Genomic DNA, 19425 nt, shown 5'->3' on the forward strand with positions numbered 1-19425 from the left:
ACATTCAACGCCGTCCGGGCTACAGCCGCTGTTTGTCTTTTTCTTCCCAGGTTGCTCGGGGGTGGAAACCGGCTGCTGAAATTTTCTCTTCTTCCCTCGGTCGCTGAGCCACCGAAGAGCTCCCGCCGCTGCTCGAGGGTGAGGGCGAGTCGCTTCTGCCCCTCCCGCCCGAGGTGTGTCTGTCCTCATCTTGGCCACCTCGCGCTCCTCCCCGCCGGGCGCGCGGCTCCGCATCAGTCGCGCGCGGCTCAGAGCGGCCAAGGCCGCACGTCTAGTCTCAGTGGGGCAGCCCCGGAGTCCCCGGCGGGGGCGGGCGGACTGGGCTTCCCGCCGCACTCGGTGTAAGCTCGGGCATCGGAGTGGCGGGGAGGGGTGATCCTGCCTGGGTCACAACGAGCCCATTCACTCCGCCGCGCATCCCCCTTCGCGCTCAAAAACCTCGTTTCGTCTCAACTTGGGCGGCGGGGCGAGGTGTCAGAACCTCGGCAGAGGCCTCTGGGCTTGCCCGGTGACCTTTCTTTCCAGGATCCGAATCGAGCCTCCTGTACTCGGGAGGCCGCAGGAATAAGTGGTTAAGAAGGCTTCCCGACAAGTCGGGCTTGGAATCCGGGTTCGATGCTCCTTTGCTACCTGTGTGATCTGGGCAAGCGACTTAACCCTTCTGAGCCTCCTTGTGGTCATCTGTAAAATAGGAATGATGCATAGTCCCTGCTTCCTAGGGCTGCTGGAAGGACTAAATGAAACTGTGTATATCAGACCTCTCATATGCTATTAATAGTTTTAGTGGGTACCTGCTTTGTGCGCGGCAGACACTGCATTGGTCCCTGGGTTTGAAGCCTGTAGAACAGGTCTCTGTCTGTCCTCAAGCTGCTGCTGCGTGAGAAAAATGCATGTGCGCTTAACCAGGATGCCGAAAACTGGAACACCACTGCTAAATTTGAAAAAGGCAGTTCGTATTTGGTGTGTGGTAGTCGTTGAGACTGTCCAGGCAGCTTCCTCAGAGAAGCAAGTTCCAACTTGAAGGTGGTTGGAGCATATCAGGACTTGGTTGTGCTATTAATGCCAAAATGGCATTATTTCTTTAGAATGTATAACAACTGAGGGTAAAATCCGGATATTTAAGACAGTCCCTAATATTTTGGTCGCATTTACTATTGGATGGAAATAGAAGGTTAATTTTCAAATGAAATGTTTATTTCCACAACCTTACTTCTGTCTTACTTTGATGTCGGAGATAGGCTCACTTTAGTGACTCAAGGAGGTAAGAGTGCTGCACAGTTACAGATACACCGGTATAGATGTGCCACATTTGGGGGATGAGGATAGGTTAAGAAAAAAAGGTAGAATAGTAATTACCAGAGTGGAAGATTTTAGCTAGAAGTCGAAGGACATTCTGGGGTTTAAAAAAAAAGCAAAACACAAAACCTTGAAAGGTAGTTCATAATAGAACCTAGAGTTTGAAGCTTGAATCTAAAAGGTATTGTTTTAAAGATAAAATGATTAGGTTTGCCAAATAGATTAATTTATATTAGATAAACTACTTTTAGTTTGAAGTGGAATGCTCATTCACTAGAACTGAGTCCTAAACCCCTGTTAAACAATTATTAAAAATGCAGAAAGGAAAAGGGAAAATTAATTTTATTTCAGTGAGTACTTAATTTAATTGGCATTTTCAATGTATCTTCAATGTGCCTTATATACTAAAAGTAAGAAATGGATCTGCTGCCATCCATGGTGCTAAAAGTCATGATAATAGGTGTTTAAAAATAGATTTATTTCCTTAAGGTTTTCTAGAAAACAAAAGATCCTCTATTCTGATTTATTAGTTTTTGAAATACTTTTATTTTAAAAATGTATAAAGTCAATTACAGTAAATGTTCCTCACCATCAATATCAACATGGTGATATTTTCTTTATATGTGATGCACAGGACTATGTTTAATTGTAGATTTTTTTTTTTTTTTTGTTAGGAAATGACCTGGAATTTTGGTAATTAAAATATTGTATCTCCCCCAAAACATCTTTTAACAATTATATTTTTTAATTGGATTAAAATAAATGGGTATGGAGTCAAATATAGTCTGTGTTAAATTGGAGGGGGAGAAGGGCTAGGCAGAAGTAGAGGGAAGACAGAGATTGGAATCTTAACATTTTCAGCCTTTCTGTAAGAGAGAGAGAGGGAGGGAGGGAGATGTTAAAGAAAAGTGTAATGAAAACCAGGGTAGGAAGTAGGAGAATCGGGTTTTAATTTTGGCCCTTGGTTCTTCACTGAATTAATTTAGTAACTTTGGGCAAGTCAACTTGGCTCTCTCTTTTTAGCTGGTTTCTGCAAAATTAAGAGGTTGCATTCATTGAATTCTAAAGCCATGCTCTCATATTATCAAAAGTATTTTATCAACTCAAAAGCTTGTTATTCAGACTCTTCCCATAGTTCTTGAGTGGCAGGTTTTAGGGCACTGTCTTGGTCCACATCTTTTGTCAAAGATTTGAATGAACATAGTTAAGGTCTATCTTTATTTAGGTGGTACTTGTTAGGTGCCTACTATGTGCCAGTCATATTATTGTAAGTGCTTTACATATGTTTTCTCATCTGATTTTGTTTACCAGTGTGTCCCCCAGTGTTTAGAATAGTGTCAAGCGCAAATTATTTGCTTAGTAAACATGTTGAGTAAATGAATTAATAACCCAATGATTTAAGACTTGTCTGAGCCATGCCCAATACCCTGTATTCTGTCCCCTCTGGCCTAGTTAAGGACTGGTCCCAACAATTATTCCTCTCCTGCATCATCTGTTTCTTACTCTCCCACTGACGCATTACCATTGGTATTAAAGACTGCTATGTTTTCTTTCATCTTAAAACAACAACAAACTTGGCCCACATTCCTCCCTAGATACTCACCTCTTTCACTGTTCGTTTTTGCATCAGCATTCTTCTGAAGAGCTGTCCATATTTTCTGTTTCCAATTCATTTTCTCTTACTTTTTCATGAATTTACTCTACCTGACTTTCATCCCCACTGTATCAAAATAGTTCTTAATTATCAGGGTTTGTCAATGTCTCTGTGTTGTAAAACCCAATGATCCATAATCATTTCTTAGACCTCTCCACATCATTTGAAACCGCTGAATACTCCTTTCTTCTTGAACACTTTGTTACTTTGACATTCAAGGTGCCACTCCTGGAAGGGGAATGCTGGTTCCTCATTGTTTTCCCAACTTCTAAAATGTTGAGTGCCCCAAGGCTCAGTCCTGGGGACTCTTTTTTATTCTATACTTCCTCCTTAGAAGGATCTTTTTTACTTTCATGGTTTTCATACAATCTATATGTTGCCAATTCCCAGATATATTTCTCTAAACCTGATCTTCCTGCTAATCTCTATGACCAGCTGCCTATTTAAGGTCTTCACTTGGATGTCTACTAGAATATTAATACATTCAAAACTGAATTCCTGATCTCTATCACACTCTCAAACCTGTTCTTCCTGTAACTCCATCTTTGCACAAGCAAGCTAATAATGATGATGCCAGCAATACTCACCTGGTGCTTATATAGTGGAAGGTATTCCTCTAAGCTTTTTTTTTTTTTAAACATATATTCTTCACAACAGTCTTACTAGACAGGTACTGTTAATATCCCCACTTTACAGATGGAGAGACTGTGGCTGACTTGGTAAGTAACTTTCCTAGGTCACACGGTAAGTGGCAGAGTCTCCTGGAATACAAACCCACCTTGCCAAAAAACCGTGTAGTCATCCCAGACTTCTCTCTCTCACTTACGTTCTGTATACATTCATCAGCAATTCCTGTTGGCCTTATCTTCACAGTATATCTAGAAATTGATCATCTCTTACAGACCTTCACTCTGTCACCGTTGTCCAAGCCACTTTCATCACTTATTTCAATTATTGCCTGAACTTCCTATTTGTTTCCTGTGCAGTGTATTCTCAACATAGCTGTCATTTAAAACCCAAGTTAGGCAGTCTCAGTCTTCTGGTGCCTTCTTCATCTCACTTAAGATAAAAGCAAGCCTACAAAGTTCTACAGTGCTACCCCTCTGCCCATTTTTGACTGCTCTCCCTATCATTCTTCCTCAGCCTGCTTCCTTGCTGCTCCTCAGACCACACCAAGTACACATCGTTTGTATTTACTTTTATTTTGGCCAGAGTTCTCTTCCAAATACCCACATAGTTTGCTTCCTCACTTCCTCAGTTCTCTGCTCAAATGTACCTTTCAGAGAGTCCTTCCCAGGCTACTATATATAACATAGCAACCCCCCTCCTACCCTCTGGCCTGCTAGAGACCTCCATTTTCCTCTTACCCTGCTGTATATTTTTCTCCATAGCACCTATCATCATCTAATGTAGTATATGTACTATTATATCCCAATTTTACAGATCTTAGCAAGTCGAGGTACAGGTGGGTTACTGTACATGCTCCTCTCAATATCAGACCACTAGAGTCAGTCATGGGGAGTGACCTGAGTGCTGAAAGGTTATGAAACTAGGGTCTGAGGAGTGGTTGAAAGAATTAAGGATTCTGACCAGAAAATGGGATTTTGCAGCTCATCATAGCTTTGTTAAAACTTAAGAGTTTGTCTAATGGAAAAGGTTCTATGGTATAGAACTAGGTGCAGTAGGGAAAAGTTACAGTGAGATAAATATGTGGAAGATCTTTTTAGTAGTTTGATGGATGGTTTTAAAGATGGAATCGGACACCTTTTCAGTTTTCTGTTGTGGAAGGGTTTAAATCAAAATCGAGGTTGACCATTCTGGAGGAGGTCCTTGCATGCAGCACTGGGCCACTGTTCAGGGACTACTTATGAAGATGTCCCTCTTTGCTGATCGGTGTCTGTACTGTGTTTGGTAAGTCAGAGTGTAATTGAGGATAAGAAGTATGGTTCTATTACCAATTTGAGTTGGGGGGAAGTACTAAAGAAGGTTTTAAAATCACAACATGTTATGGTCCTGTTAAAATCAGAAATGAGACCAGATTATTAGGGCAATTGTATTAAGCAGTAAGGGTCAGATCATCAAAATGATTGGTTTTTAGGCCTAGGAACAGCTACTTTTAACATATTTGAGAGACTGTCATAAATTTTAATTTATTAGCAATATTTAAAATCTCTTTTTCTGTTGAAAAATTCACCGTAACATTGACCGTTTTAAAATGTACAACTTCATGGTTTTTAGGGTATTCCCAAGGTTGCACAACCATCATTACTATCTAATTCTGGAACCTTTTCATTATTCCCAAAAGACACCTCTGTTTCCATTAGCGGTCACTTCTTATTGCCCCCTCCCCCAGCCCCTGGCAGCCACTTACCTTTCTGTCTTTATTGATTAGCCTGTTCTGGGTATTTCATATAAATGGAATCATACAGAACGTGGCCTTTAATGTTTGGCTTTTTAAATCTAGTATGTTTTCAAGGTTCATGCCTATTGTAGCATGAACCATTACCTCTTTCCTTTTTATGGCTGAATAATATTCTTTTGTAGGGGTGGAGCATATTTTATTGATCCGTTCATCAGTTGATGGACATTTGTGTTGTTTTCACTTTTGGGCCCTTAGGTGTAGTTTTGCTATCAACATTCATATACGAATTTCTGTGTGAATGCATGTTTTCAGTTTTCTGGGATACGTATCTAGGAGTAGAATTGTTGGGTCATAAGGTAACTCTATGTTTAGCTTTTTGAGAAACCGCCAAATGGATTTCCACAGTGTTGCACATTTTACATTCCCACCAGCAATGCATGAGGTTCTAATTTCTCCACATCACTTACTTTCCATTTTTGTGATTCCAGCCCTCCCAGTGGGGGAAGCTCTCATTTTAAAAGTAGTAAGTTTCACTATGTTTATGTTGCCTTCTAAATTTTCAAACCCTGATACATTAAGGGTTCAAGTCTTTAGATGGATTGATGAGAATATGATGTAATTAAAGCGCACATCATTGTGTGGTGACAGATGGTAGCTACAGTTGTGGTGAGCACAGCATAACATATAAAGTTGTCAAATCACTATGTTATGTACCTGAAACAAAAATTGTGTGTCAACTATACTTCAGGAAAAAAAAAAATAAAGCCCAAATTGTGGGCTTAATGTGTGTTGTGTTTACCTTCTGTTACCATAGCAGGCCTACATTTCTCACAAGTAAATGCTGTTGGTTACAAGGAAATTAAATTAGACTAAGTCTTCCATCCCTGGAGGACTAAGTCAAAGTGTATGCCCTGTTAATAAGTCAGTCAGCAAGACAATCTTGGCATAAAGACAACATATAACTGCTCTTGTATATCTGTCTCTCCCTCCCTCTCCATCCCTTTCTTTATTTACTCATTTCCTGTCTTAGCTATAAAGGGTTTGAGATGATTTTCATAAAGATTATGTAGCATGGAGTAATGACAAAATATCTCTAAGAATAGAATCAGAACCAGGGAAGATAGGAATGAAAGAAGGAAATCTTGTGTAGGACAACATGATCGTTAAGACCTAATGTAATTATCTCATTGAATATCCATATTTGACATCAGCTTATTATCTGGCAAAGTTACTAAGAAGAGACATGGTCAGTTACACATTTTACCTTCATACTTTTTCTCCAAAGAAGCAAAGGTTTTTATAGCTCTGAATTTTAAAAAAAGTCTCAGGTGGGTTTTTATGTAATGGAAATAAATGGTGTGTAGAGCTGTCCTCATTAAAGCACTGGTAACATGAGTATAATTTTTAACTGTGATACACTAGTGTGGGGCTATAATATTTGTCACACATTTGTGAATGTCTCTTGCTATTTATTTTATGGACACTTTAACTCTAGGTATTAATATTTTTCTTCCATTTGTATCCTCAGTTTTCCAGAACACATACACTGAAGCTTGGGACAAGATATTTACCTAATTTCTGGTAAGTTAAGTGACTGGTTTAGAGCTAAGTGACATGAAATAATTATACGGCTATAGTTTTAGTCATTGAACATTTAAGAGAAATTTTAGTGACTATAAGGTAAAAATGGCAGGGATAAATTTTTATTATTGCATAATGTTAAAAGAACAGAGAATTTTTTGTGAACCTGCTTGTAAAAGACAGTAGCCAAAAATGTAGGTCATCATTTCCTAAAGAATTGGATTACTTTTATTGAATCACATATTGATGCTTTCCTTTGTGAAGAACAGTTATCTCAACATAACCTAGTTTAAGATAGAAACTTAGTATGATCCACTTAAGATGTAAGTCAAATTATTAAGATCAATCTGAAATTTCATTCTTCATCAGGTTTATTTTTCTCTCTCAATTATAGCTTGTGAGTTACTTCAAAAGCTAACCCTGACATGCTTTGTGAGCATGCAAATGAAACCTTATAATTTTCACATTGAAGTCTGCAACAAAGTTAACCATTAACAATCTACTCATTTTTGGTATTAAGAAATGATTCTATGTAGTATTTATGTAGACTAAAACATTTAACTTTTCGGCTGTGAAGAGAATAACACTGGATTATTTTTCCCTTGTAGTGGCCAAATTAAAGACCTACCATGACAATGAAGAAAGAGACTGAATTTGTCATTTTCACCTAAAGAAAAATGATAGACAAAAATCAAACCTGTGGTACAGGACAGGATTCTATGCCCTATATGACTTGTCTGATTCACATACTTGAAGAATGGTTTGGTGTGGAGCAGTTGGAGGACTATTTGAATTTTGCAAACTATCTCTTGTGGGTTTTTACACCACTAATACTTTTAATACTTCCTTACTTTACTATCTTTCTTCTCTATCTTACTATTATTTTCTTACACATTTATAAGAGGAAGAATGTATTAAAAGAAGCCTACTCTCATAATTTATGGGATGGTGCAAGGAAGACGGTGGCAACTCTCTGGGATGGACATGCAGCAGTTTGGCATGGTAAGCAAGATGATTTTGCTGTCTGTGTGTGGCTGTTCATGTGTGTGGCACTGAAACTGTATCATCATCCCATTTTATTGATCAATACTGAAAAATATAAGGGATATTTACTATTTCTTTTTATCTCTTTGCATGTATATGTCTTTCTTAAAATGAGTTTTTCCAAACACATTAATTTCCATTAAACAAAGAACCATACAACAGTGTAAGCTCTTACTATAACCTAAAATATTAAAGTTTATATGTAAGACATCTGAAAGACTAAGAAACTAATTAAAACTGTATAGAAATCTGTAGAAATCCACTTTAATTATTTACTATTTAATTGCATTTTGTTCAAAATAAGTTTGACTTATTTTTGTGTAGTGTATTTTTAAAAAAATGAATATTAACTAGTAATATTAAATATAATTTGTATACCATAATTTACCCATTTCCTGTTTGATTCATTTCAGAGGTCATGTCTCTTGAATAAATGAGATAGCAACAAGTTTCTCTCTAGGGTATTTATCCTTTTCTTTATCATTTGAGAGATTGTGTTGTTCTACATTTAATGATTGGTGTGGTTCTTTGGATAACATGAAAATTACCCCCTTGTGGCCTATTATCAAGGACTTGGTGTCTTTCTCTACCAATATTTATCTTATCTGTTGGTCATTTTTGCATTAGAACTATAAAAAAATAGAATTCAGTAGGTGTGTAACAAAGTTGTACTTTCTGTTTCATTTTGGGCATCAAAGTCATTTCACAGAAAGATGCAGAAGTACAGATTTTGAAATAGATATATACCACGGGAGTACAAGGCTGCTATTAGCAAAGATCACCCAGTGACATGCTTATTAGGCCAGTGTGTCATCATTTTAATACTACATGCAGTCTTATAAAGTCTTTTTTTAGCACTTCTTATGCCACACACTGTCGGATGTTTAACATACATTCTTCTAAAACTTAGAATAGATTCTACATCTTATCTCATTTTACAGATTTCCTGTGAGGAAGTTGAGGAACAGAGAGATTGTTATTTGCCCAAGACACACTAGAAGCTAGGAAGTAGACAGGATACAATCTCAGCTCCAGAGCCTGTCCTCGTGATCTGTGCTGTGTGGTCAGTTTGTCCCAGGTTGGGAATTCAGGGTCAAAAGTAGTGGTATTCAGCAGGTTTGCAAACAGGAGCCATATGCCTTTGATGTATTGAATTCTGAATATTACTCATTAATACTAATGCTCTCGCCAGTCATTACAACTCTCATACCCTTTTATGGTTGTTTTACATGAGACAAGATGATACTTCAGCATATCACACGTGTACATGTGCAGAGACTGCATCTTTGTAGGCTGCTGTTGGTTTATTGTCTTTAATACGGTCACACACAACTTAAGTGGCATTGTTTCCAATACTTGTTGGGAATATATATCCCCCTCCCAAATATATATCCCCTATATTTCAGGATAATGTATATCATAAGGAATTTGAGTTTATTTCGATTTCAGGAAACATGATTTAACTTAAATAACTTCAAGCACTAAGCTTATTTTGTAGTAGAATATAATTTTGAGGTGTTTTTATCTTTCCGAGGTATTTTTTTTATACCTTTTTATTTTTTAAATTTTATTTTATTATGTTATGTTAGTCACCATACAATACATCATTAGTTTTTGATGTAATGATCCATGATTCATTGTTTTCATATAACACCCAGTGCTCCATGCAATACGTGCCCTCCTTAATACCCATCACTGGACTAACCCATCCCCCCCCCAAAACCCTCAGTTTGTTTCTCAGAGTCCATAGTCTCTCATAGTTCATCTTTCCCTCCGATTTTCCCTCCTTCATTTTTCCCTTCATTCTCCTAATGTCCTCCATGCTATTCCTTACGTTCCACAAATAAGTGAAACCATATGATAATGGACTTTCTCTGCTTGATTTATTTCACTTAGCATGATCTCCTCCAGTCCCATCTATCTTGATGTAAAAGTTGGGTATTCATCCTTTCTGACAGCTGAGTAATATTCCATTGTATATATGGACCACATCTTCTTTATCCATTCATCTGTTGAAGGGCATCTCGGCTCTTTCCACAGTTTGGCTATTGCGGACATTGCTGCTATGCACATTGGGGTGCATATGGCCCTTCTTTTCACTACATCTGTGTCTTTGGGGTAAATACCCAGTAGTGCAATTGCTGGGTCATAGGGTAGCTCTATTTTTAATTTTTTGTTTTCCAGAGTGGCTGTACCAACTTGCATTCCCATCAACAGTGTAAGAGGGTTCTCCTTTCTCCACAACCTCTCCAACATTTGTTGTTTCTTGCCTTGTCAATTTTTGCCATTCTAACTGGTGTAAGGTGGTATCTCAATGTGGTTTGATTTGAATTTCCCTGATGGCTAATGATGATGAACATTTTTTCATGTGTCTGTTAGCTATTTGTATGTCTTCTTCGGAGAAGTGTCTGTTCATATCTTCTGCCCATTTTTTGACTGGATTATTTGTTTTTTGGGTGTTGAGTTGAGAAGTTCTTTATAGATTTTGGATACCAGCCCTTTATCTGTAGTGTCATTTGCAAATATCTTCTTCCGTTCTGTGGGTTGCCTCTTTGTTTTGTTGACTGTTTCCTTTGCTGTGCAAAAGCTTTTTATCTTGATGAAGTCCCAAAAGTTCATTTTTGCTTTTGTTTCACTAGCCTTTGGAGATGTATCTTGAAAGAAGTTGCTGTGGCCGATGTCAAAGAGGTTACTGCCTATGTTCTCCTCTAGGATTTTGATGGATTCCTGTCTCACATTGAGGTCTTTCATCCATTTTGAGTTTATCTTTGTGTATGGTGTTAGAGAATGGTCGAGTTTTATTCTTCTGCATGTGGCTGTCCAATTTTCCCAGCACCATTTATTGAAGAGACTGTCTTTTTTCCGTTGCATATTTTTTCCTGCTTTGTCGAAGATTATTTGACCATAGAGTTGAGGGTCCATATCTGGGCTCTCTATTCTGTTCCATTGGTCTATATGTCTGTTTTTGTGCCAGTACCATGCTGTCTTGGTGATCACTGCTTTGTAATATAGCTTGAAATTGGGCAACGTGATGCCCCCAGCTTTGTTTTTCTTTTTCAACATTTCCTTGGCGATTCGGGGTCTTTTCTGATTCCATACAAATTTTAGGATTGTTTGTTCCAGCACTTTGAAAAATGTCATTGGACTTTTGATCGGGATGGCATTGAAGGTGTAGATTGCTTTGGGTAGCATAGACATTTTAACAGTGTTTATTCTTCCAATCCATGAGCATGGAATGTTTTTTCCATCTTTTTGTGTCTTCTTCAATTTCTTTCATGAGTGTTCTATAGTTCCTAGAGTATAGATCCTTTACCTCTTTGGTTAGGTTTATTCTGAGGTATCTTATGGTTTTTGGTGCTATAGTAAATGGAATTGTTTCTCTAATTTCTCTTTCTACGGTTGCATTGTTAGTGTATAAGAAAGCAACTGATTTCTGTGCATTGATTTTATATCCTGCCACATTACTGAATTGCTGTATGAGTTCTAGTAATTTGGGGGTGGAGTCTTTTGGGTTTTCCACATAAAGTATCATGTCATCTGCGAAAAGAGAGAGTTTTACTTCTTCTTTGCCAATCTGAATACCTTTTATTTCTTTTTGTTGTCTGATTGCTGTTGCTAGGACTTCTAGTACTATGTTGAACAATAGTGGCGAGAGTGGGCATCCTTGACGTGTTCCTGATCTTAAGGGAAAGGCTCTCAGCTTTTCCCCATTGAGGATGATATTCGCTGTGGGTTTTTCATAGATGGATTTTATGAACTTGAGGAATATTCCCTCTATCCCTACACTCTGAAGAGTTTTAATCAGGAAAGGATGCTGTATTTTGTCAAATGCTTTTTCTGCATCAATTGAGAGGACCATGGGTTCTTCTCTCTCCTCTTATTAATGTGTTCTATCACATTGATTGATTTGCGAATGTTGAACCACCCTTGCATCCTGGGGATAAATCCCACTTGGTTGTGGTGGATGATCCTTTTAATGTATTGTTGGATCCTATTAGCTAGGATTTTGTTGAGGATTTTGGAATCCATATTCATCAGGGATATCGGTCTGAAATTCTTTTTGATGGGGTCTTTGCCTGGTTTGGGTATTAAGGTAATGCTGGCCTCATAGAATGAGTCTGGAAGCTTTCCTTCTGTTTCTATTTTTTGAAACAGCTTCAGTAGAATAGGTATTATTTCTTCTTTGAAAGTTTGGTAGAATTCCCCAGGGAATCCATCAGGCCCTGGACTCTTGTTTTTTGGAGGTTTTTGATCACTGCTTCAATCTCGTTACTGGTTATTGGCCTATTCAGGTTGTCAATTTCTTCCTGTTTCAGTCTTGGCAGCTTATAGGTTTCCAGGAAGGCCTCCATTTCATCCAGATTGCTCAGTTTATTGGCATATAGTTGTTGATAATAATTTCTAATAATTGTTTCTATTTCCTTGCTGTTAGTCATGATCTCTCCCCTTTCATTCATAATTTTATTAATTTGGGTCCTTTCTCTTTTCTTTTGGATAAGTCTGGCCAGTGGTTTATCGATCTTATTAATTCTTTCAAAGAACCAACTTCTAGTTTCGTTGATCTGATCTACTGTGTTTCTGGTTTCCAATTCATTGATCTCTGCTCTAATCTTAACTATTTTTCTTTTAATGCGTGGCTTAGGCATCGTTTGTTGCTTTTTCTCTAGTTCTTTAAGGTGTAGAGTTAGTTGGTAAATTCAGGATTTTTCTATTTTTTTGAGTGAGGCTTGGATGGCTATGTATTTCCCCCTTAGGATTGCCTTTGCAGTATCCCATAGGTTTTGGACCAATGTGTTTTCATTCTCATTGGTTGCCATGAATTGTTTAAGTTCTTTGATTTCCTGGTTGACCCAAACATTCTTGAGCAGAGTGGTCTTTAGCTTCCAAGTGTTTGAATTTCTGCCAAGTTTTTTCTTGTGATTGAGTTCCAGTTTTAAAGCATTATGGTCTGAGAATATGCAGGGAATAACCTCAGTCTTTTGGTATCGGTTGAGACCTGATTTGTGACCCAGTATATGGTCTATTCTGGAGAAAGTTCCATGTGCGCTCGAGAAGAATGAGTATTCTGTTGTTTTAGGGTGGAATGTTCTGTAAATATCTATGAGGTCCATCTGGTCCAGTGTGTCATTCAAAGCTCTTGTTTCTTTGTTGATTTTCTGTGGAGAGTGTAGTATTGAGCTTTCCGAGGTATTTTTAAATATGCATTTATGGCTGAGAGGAAGTAAAATATATAGTTCTTAGTCTGTTTTAATTTTTTTATGGTAACTTGACATTATATTTTATTAGGATAAGTGATACTCTTTTAAAAGTGATTTTTCCTTATTCAGCCATTAAAAAAATGAGGAAATCCTGCCATTTATAACAACATGGATGGACCTTGAAGGCATTATGCTAAGTGAGATAAGTCAGAAAAAGACAAATACTGTATCATTTCACTTATATGTGGCATCTAAAAAAGAAAAAACCCAAACTCATTGGAAAAGAGGTCAGACTTACGGTTATCAGAGGCAGACGTTGGAGAAGGGGGATTGGAGGAGGGTGGTCAAAGGTACAAATTTCCAGTTATTAGATAAATAAGTTCTAGGGATATAATGTACAACGTGACTATAGCTAACAGTGCTGTACAATATATAGTAAAGTTTTTAAGAGTAAATCCTAAGAGTTCTGATCACAAGGAGAAAAAATTTTTTTCTTTATTCTTATCTATATGAGATGATGAATGTTAGCTGAACCTACTGTGGTAATAATCATTTCACAATATATGTAATTCAAACCATGATACTGTTTGCCTTCAACTTACACAGTGATACATACCAATTGTTTCTCAATAAAACTGGAAAAAATGATTTTCTTTGCCCTGTTGTTTAGTGACATATATAAAAGGCATTTGTGTGCATATTTGGATTTTGTATTGGTATCAAATCAGTTTTAATTCATGCTTTTTAAAAGAATCTTCAAAGGAATTTTTTAACTAATAAAAATGTTCATTGTAAAAAAAAAAAGTGGCAAAAAAACATAAGGAAAACGATGGTCACCTAAAATTTACTATTGCAATTGCATTTTGTTAATATTGTGGTGTGTTTATAATTTTTTATATGTGCTGCCAACTAGTATTTTTCATGTCACTAAGCCTTAGTGACTTCTAATGACTACATGAAACTCTGTAAATCTTAATGAATTTAGTCAGTTATCTGTTGAACCATCACTTATAATTTGTTCACTATAAGTATCTTTGTATAAGAATCTATCCAGTGTTTTCTGTTTTGAAGTTGTATTTTATGTCATACTGTACATAATTTAATGTTGTCATTTTTCAAAAAATTCCTGATTCTTATTTGCTGCATAATATAATGCCTGTAGTAAATCAAAAAATATTAATTTGATGTTTCTTAAATACCTACATTTCTAGGCAGTTTGCTTGGTGGTAGGTCGATGAAATCCCTACCCCCAAGTTAGCTTTTAAACTATTAAAATTTTGACTTATTTTTCAAAAAAAAATTTTTCCTAGAAAATGTGAATATTTTTAAAAGCTGGACTTTTAATATTTAATATTTCCCCTGAAAATTAATAGGATCAGGAAGAGTCCTCAGTAAGATATCTGGATGTTTTTGAGAAAAGTAAAAGCTATATATTTTAGCACAACTGTAAAGGTGAGGACTGTAACTTTCACCTTAGGGAAGTAAGGAATATTTCATTTTGGGGCTTTTAGTTGTTTTTTGTTTTAAAGATTTTATTTATTTATTTGAGTGAGAGAGAGAGAGAGCATGAACAGGGGCGAGAGGCAGAGGGAGAAGGAGAAGCAGACTCCACACTGAGCAGAGAGCCTGATGTAGGGCTCGATCCCAGGACACTGAGATCATGACCTGAACCTAACTGACTGAGCCACCCAGATGCCCCTTAGTTGTTTGTTTTATCTTGTTTTATTTTGTTTTACAAGGGAAATTTACTTCATTGTCTGAAAATATGTATGCTTACCTAATGCCGTCATAACTGGTTAAATTCATTGGCAATACAAAATTTTTGAAAAATACGATGGTTTGATTAAGTAGGCTGGTTTATGGTTTATTATTTATGTTATATGAGTTAGACTTTTATTTATTTATTTTTAAAGATTTTATTTATTTGACAGAGAGAGAGACAGCAAGAGAGGGAACACAAGCAGAGGGAGTGGGAGAGGGTGAAGCAGGCTTCCCGCTGAGCAGGGAGCCCAATGTGGGACTCAATCCCAGGACCCCGGGATCATGACCTGAGCTGAAGGCAGACGCTTAACGACTGAGCCACCTAGGTGCCCCGAGTTAGAGTTTTTTAAAATGGGCCATAATAGCACAAACTTAACTTTCTTTTACTTTATATTTTATTATTATTTCATAAAGAAATGGATACATTTTATTCACTAGAAGAGTCCTATAAATTAAACAGTATGTAGCGAAGTCTATTAATTAAATTGAGGTATTAAGAGACATCCCCTCTCTACTTCAGTTGGAAAAGCATTTCCTTTAACCTCTTCTCTTGTCTTTTATTGAGTGAGGGACTGCCTGAGCTTAAAACCGGGTTCTCCCCAACTACTGGCTGCTGGCCTTGACAAGTTACCTAACTCCTTTTCCCACTTCCCCCTCTCCTTTCTCCTCCCTGCCTTTTGCAACCATTATGATTTTTTCTAAAAAATTTAGAATTACAGAGAAGTTGCAAAAATATATTTTTTCCTGCATATTTTTCACCCAGCTTCCCCTAATGTTAACATCTTACATAACCATTTCTACAGTTATTGACTTAATAATGGTACAATACCATTAACTAAGCTACAGGTCTTACTCAACTCTTACCAACTTTTCTCACCAGTGTCCTTATACCAGAGTCCCATGCTACATTTAGTTGTCATGTCTCCTCCAATCTATGATGGTTATTTAGTTAGGTGTTTTGTTTTGTTTTGCTTTGTTGTGTGTGTCTTTCATATCCTTCACAGTTTTGAAGAGGACTGCTCAATTATTTTGTAGACTCTCAATTTAGATCTGATGTTTTTCATAATGAGACTGAAGTTATGCATATTTATGCATATTTGACAAGAATACCACAAAAATGATGATGTGTCCTTCTCAGTGCATTATATCAGAGGTTCATGATGTTGATATGTCTTATTACTGGTGATACTAACTTTGATTATGTGGCTAAGGAGGTGTCTCTGGGTTTCTCCACCATAAAGTTGCTATCTTTTATTTTGTAATTGATAAATATCTTGGGGGGACCACTTAAAACTATGTAAGTAACCTTTGTCCTCAAACAAGATACTTAATGTTTTTGAACCTCATTTTCCTAAGGATTCAGTGAAATTTCATATAAAGTAGTATTTAGCATAATTTCTATTACATACTAAATGTTTAATAAATGTTAGCTATCATAATTGTAGAGCATCTTTTTTTTTAAGATTTGTTTATTTTAGAGAGAGAGCAAGAGCACATGCAAGCGGGGGGGGGCAGTAGGAGAGAGAAAGGGAGAGAATCTCAAGCAGACTCCCTGCTGAGCACGGAGCCCGATCCAGGGCTCCATCTCATGACCCTGAGATCATGAGCTGAGCCGAAATCAAGAGTTGAACGCTTAACGAACTGAGCTACCCGGGCACCCCAAAGAGCATCTCTCTCCAATAATTTGGATGGCACCAAAATACATTGTCTGTATCTTGATCATTATTAAGTTCAACTTAACATACCTATGTTCAGAGTCCCTAGCATTTTCCTTTTTTTTTTTTTTAAGATTTTATTTATTTATTTGACAGAGAGAGATACAGCAAGAGAGGGAACACAAGCAGGGGGAGTGGGAGAGGGAGAAGCAGGTTCCCCGCAGAGCAGGGAGCCTGATGTGGGACTCGATCCCAGCACCCTGGGATCATGACCTGAGCCGAAGGCAGACGCTTAACCGACTGAGCTACCCAGGCGCCCAGAGTCCCTAGCATTTTCAAGATATTTTTACGCCATCACATTTTTTACTATTATTTTTAGTAAGAAATGCATTTTGCTATCAAGTATACACACACACACACACATATATATATATATATATATACACACTATTTCATGAAAAGTATATGTACTTTCTACAGTGATGTTTTATTTTCTATTCTACTTTCTTATTTAAAAAGAAAAATGCTCATAACTCACTAAAGTGATTTCATAACTCACTAATAGATTGCAACCAGCATTTGCAAATCACAGATGTAGCTTAGTATGGGCATATCTGTAGTACAAGTTACAGTATAGGGCGAGAGCACAGACTTTGGAGTTAGACAAATGTGGGTTTACACCTTGGCCCCACCACTGTGTGACCTGGGCCCAGGGTCCATACTACTCAAAATCTGCTCCCCCCCCCCAACCCGGACAGTGGTTGGATGGACAGTGACAATTAATTGCCATTGTGATTACTTTACCTGAGCTTGTATTGTTCATGAAATCCCCTAAGTATTTGGTATACTATAGGCAGGAGATGATAGGACTGCACTTTGAAACTAACATTGGGAAGAGGGAGTGATAGATTTAAGAGGTTTTGGAGGTAAAACGTAAAGACTTGGTGACCAGGTAAATATGGAGTCTTGAGGGAAGAAGAGCTAAAGTGCCCTTAAGTTTCTACTTTTTTTTTTTTTTTAAGATTTACTTATTTGAGAGAGAGAGAGAGAGAGCAGGGGGGAGGAGTAGAGGGAGAGAAACCCAAGCAGACTCCATGCCGAGTGTGGAGCCCAGCACCGGGCTCTATCCTGTGACCCTAAAATCATGACCCAAGCCGAAACCAAGAGTCTGACGCTCAATCAACTGGGCCACCCAGGTGCTCCTAATGTTTCTACTTCTGCTAGACAGGGAAACATTGGACAGGAAGCATTCCATTTAGAGGCAGTCATGTGAATGGAAGCACAAAGATGAGAAAGTATTTTTAGGGAGCCACCTTTTGTCCATATAATTCATGAAAGAATTTGACTAATAACACTTGATAGGCAGTTGGGCTCTAAAAGACCTTGAAAATGTTGGACTGGAGTGTAATCTGATGCTTTCTGAGCAGTAAGTGGTATATCACATCTTTGCTTTAAGAGTGACACCATTTAATATTTGGACTTCATGTTTATTGCCACTGTGGTAAACCATAGTTTTTGTCAATAATTGAATTAACTGAATGTTTCTGCTTTCAGCTGATGATTTGGTATTATGTAAGTACAATTATTTAATTTTTTTTTAATATTCTGGAAGGCAAGAAGGAACCTCAGAAATATTCTGTGTAGTATCCCTCAAAGAAGTATTTCTTATTTCTCAAAAAATTTATCTGATGAGACAATTGATTCTTTTGGTAACTCGAGACCACCTCAGTGATTGTTCTGTAGAGTCAAAAGTAAATCCAATTACTTGAATTAGAACTAGGTAATTAGAAAGAAAAGTTAAAAGTATACATAATCTCAAAAAAATCATTAAATTCAATTTTTAATATTTTAAGTCCATTTGAGATATTACCAAGTACTTCATTCTTTTAATATTAGAATCACAGTTACCACACTTAACTTTCATCTGTTGGGTGAAGACATTATAGACTACTTCAGAAATGAATTTCCTGCTCTAAAATTTACACTGAAGTCTTCATTATTCAAGTTTGTTTCTTAGCAAATCAAATGGGGTTAAACTTAAGGAAAGAAACAGATAGTTTCAGATTTTCATATTCTGGACTTTCCTTTTGTCTCTTACACATGAACGGCGGGCTTCTTGGGACAGCTGCTCTGTGTGGGGCAGTATGGCTTTAGGAGCTTCCTTTCCTTTTCTGCTCTAGTCACTTGAGATTTTCTTCCTTCTTGGCTTCCTTTTACTTTGAGCCTAATTCTGCCATTGGCCTCTAAATGCGTGTTTTTTTCCCCTTGTTTTGGGTTCTTTTTGGAGAAAGATGTCTACATTTTTATTTAATTGAATGAATTGGAGTATAAACCAAAGTTGGTGTTTCTTTTATGACATGAAAAAATAGTAATAGCAAGAACAATTTCTGTATCACTTTATAATTTTATTCCTTTTTAAAAATTGAGATATAATTAACATATTTCAGGTGTACAACATAGTGATTTCACATTTGTATATATGTGAAATGATCACCACAATGAGTAGTTAAAATACATCATCATACATAGTGACAAAAATTTTGTTTTCTTGTGATGAGGACTTTTAAGTTTTATTCTCTGAACAACTTTCAAATGTATAATACAGTATAACTATAGTCACCATGCTGTACATTATATCACCATGACTTATTTATTTTATAACTAAAGTTTATATTTTTTGACCCCATTTTGCCCACCCCCTATCTCCTGCCTCTGGTGACCTCCAATCTGTTCTCTGTATCTGTGAGCTCATTTTTTTGTTTGTTTGTTTGTTTGTTTTTTAAAGTCCACATATAAGTGAGATCATACAGTATTTATCTTTCTCTTTCTGACTTATTTTACTTAGCATAATGCCCTCAAGGTCCATCCATGTCA

At 37.1% G+C, this 19425-nt stretch overlaps 1 protein-coding gene across 3 annotated transcripts in view; it reads left to right on the top strand.

The window, feature by feature from the left end:
• Positions 1 to 7: 7 nt before the first annotated feature.
• The window catches only part of TMEM68 (transmembrane protein 68), a 48793-nt gene continuing 29375 nt past the window's right edge, over positions 8 to 19425 (top strand). The window contains exons 1-3 of one of the 3 annotated variants that reach the window (XM_036100281.2): positions 8 to 138; positions 6841 to 6893; positions 7502 to 7895. In XM_036100281.2, the coding sequence (XP_035956174.1) occupies positions 7571 to 7895 (325 nt within the window). In that variant the 5' untranslated portion in view covers positions 8 to 138; positions 6841 to 6893; positions 7502 to 7570. Of the gene's footprint in view, positions 174 to 6840; positions 6894 to 7501; positions 7896 to 19425 lie in introns of all 3 variants that reach the window. The other 2 variants (XM_078072379.1, XM_036100280.2) reach the window with 2 other exon arrangements.

The sequence above is a fragment of the Halichoerus grypus genome, chromosome 5 (genome assembly GCF_964656455.1).
Source record: "Halichoerus grypus chromosome 5, mHalGry1.hap1.1, whole genome shotgun sequence".
In the NCBI taxonomy this organism is placed as follows: domain Eukaryota; kingdom Metazoa; phylum Chordata; class Mammalia; order Carnivora; family Phocidae; genus Halichoerus; species Halichoerus grypus.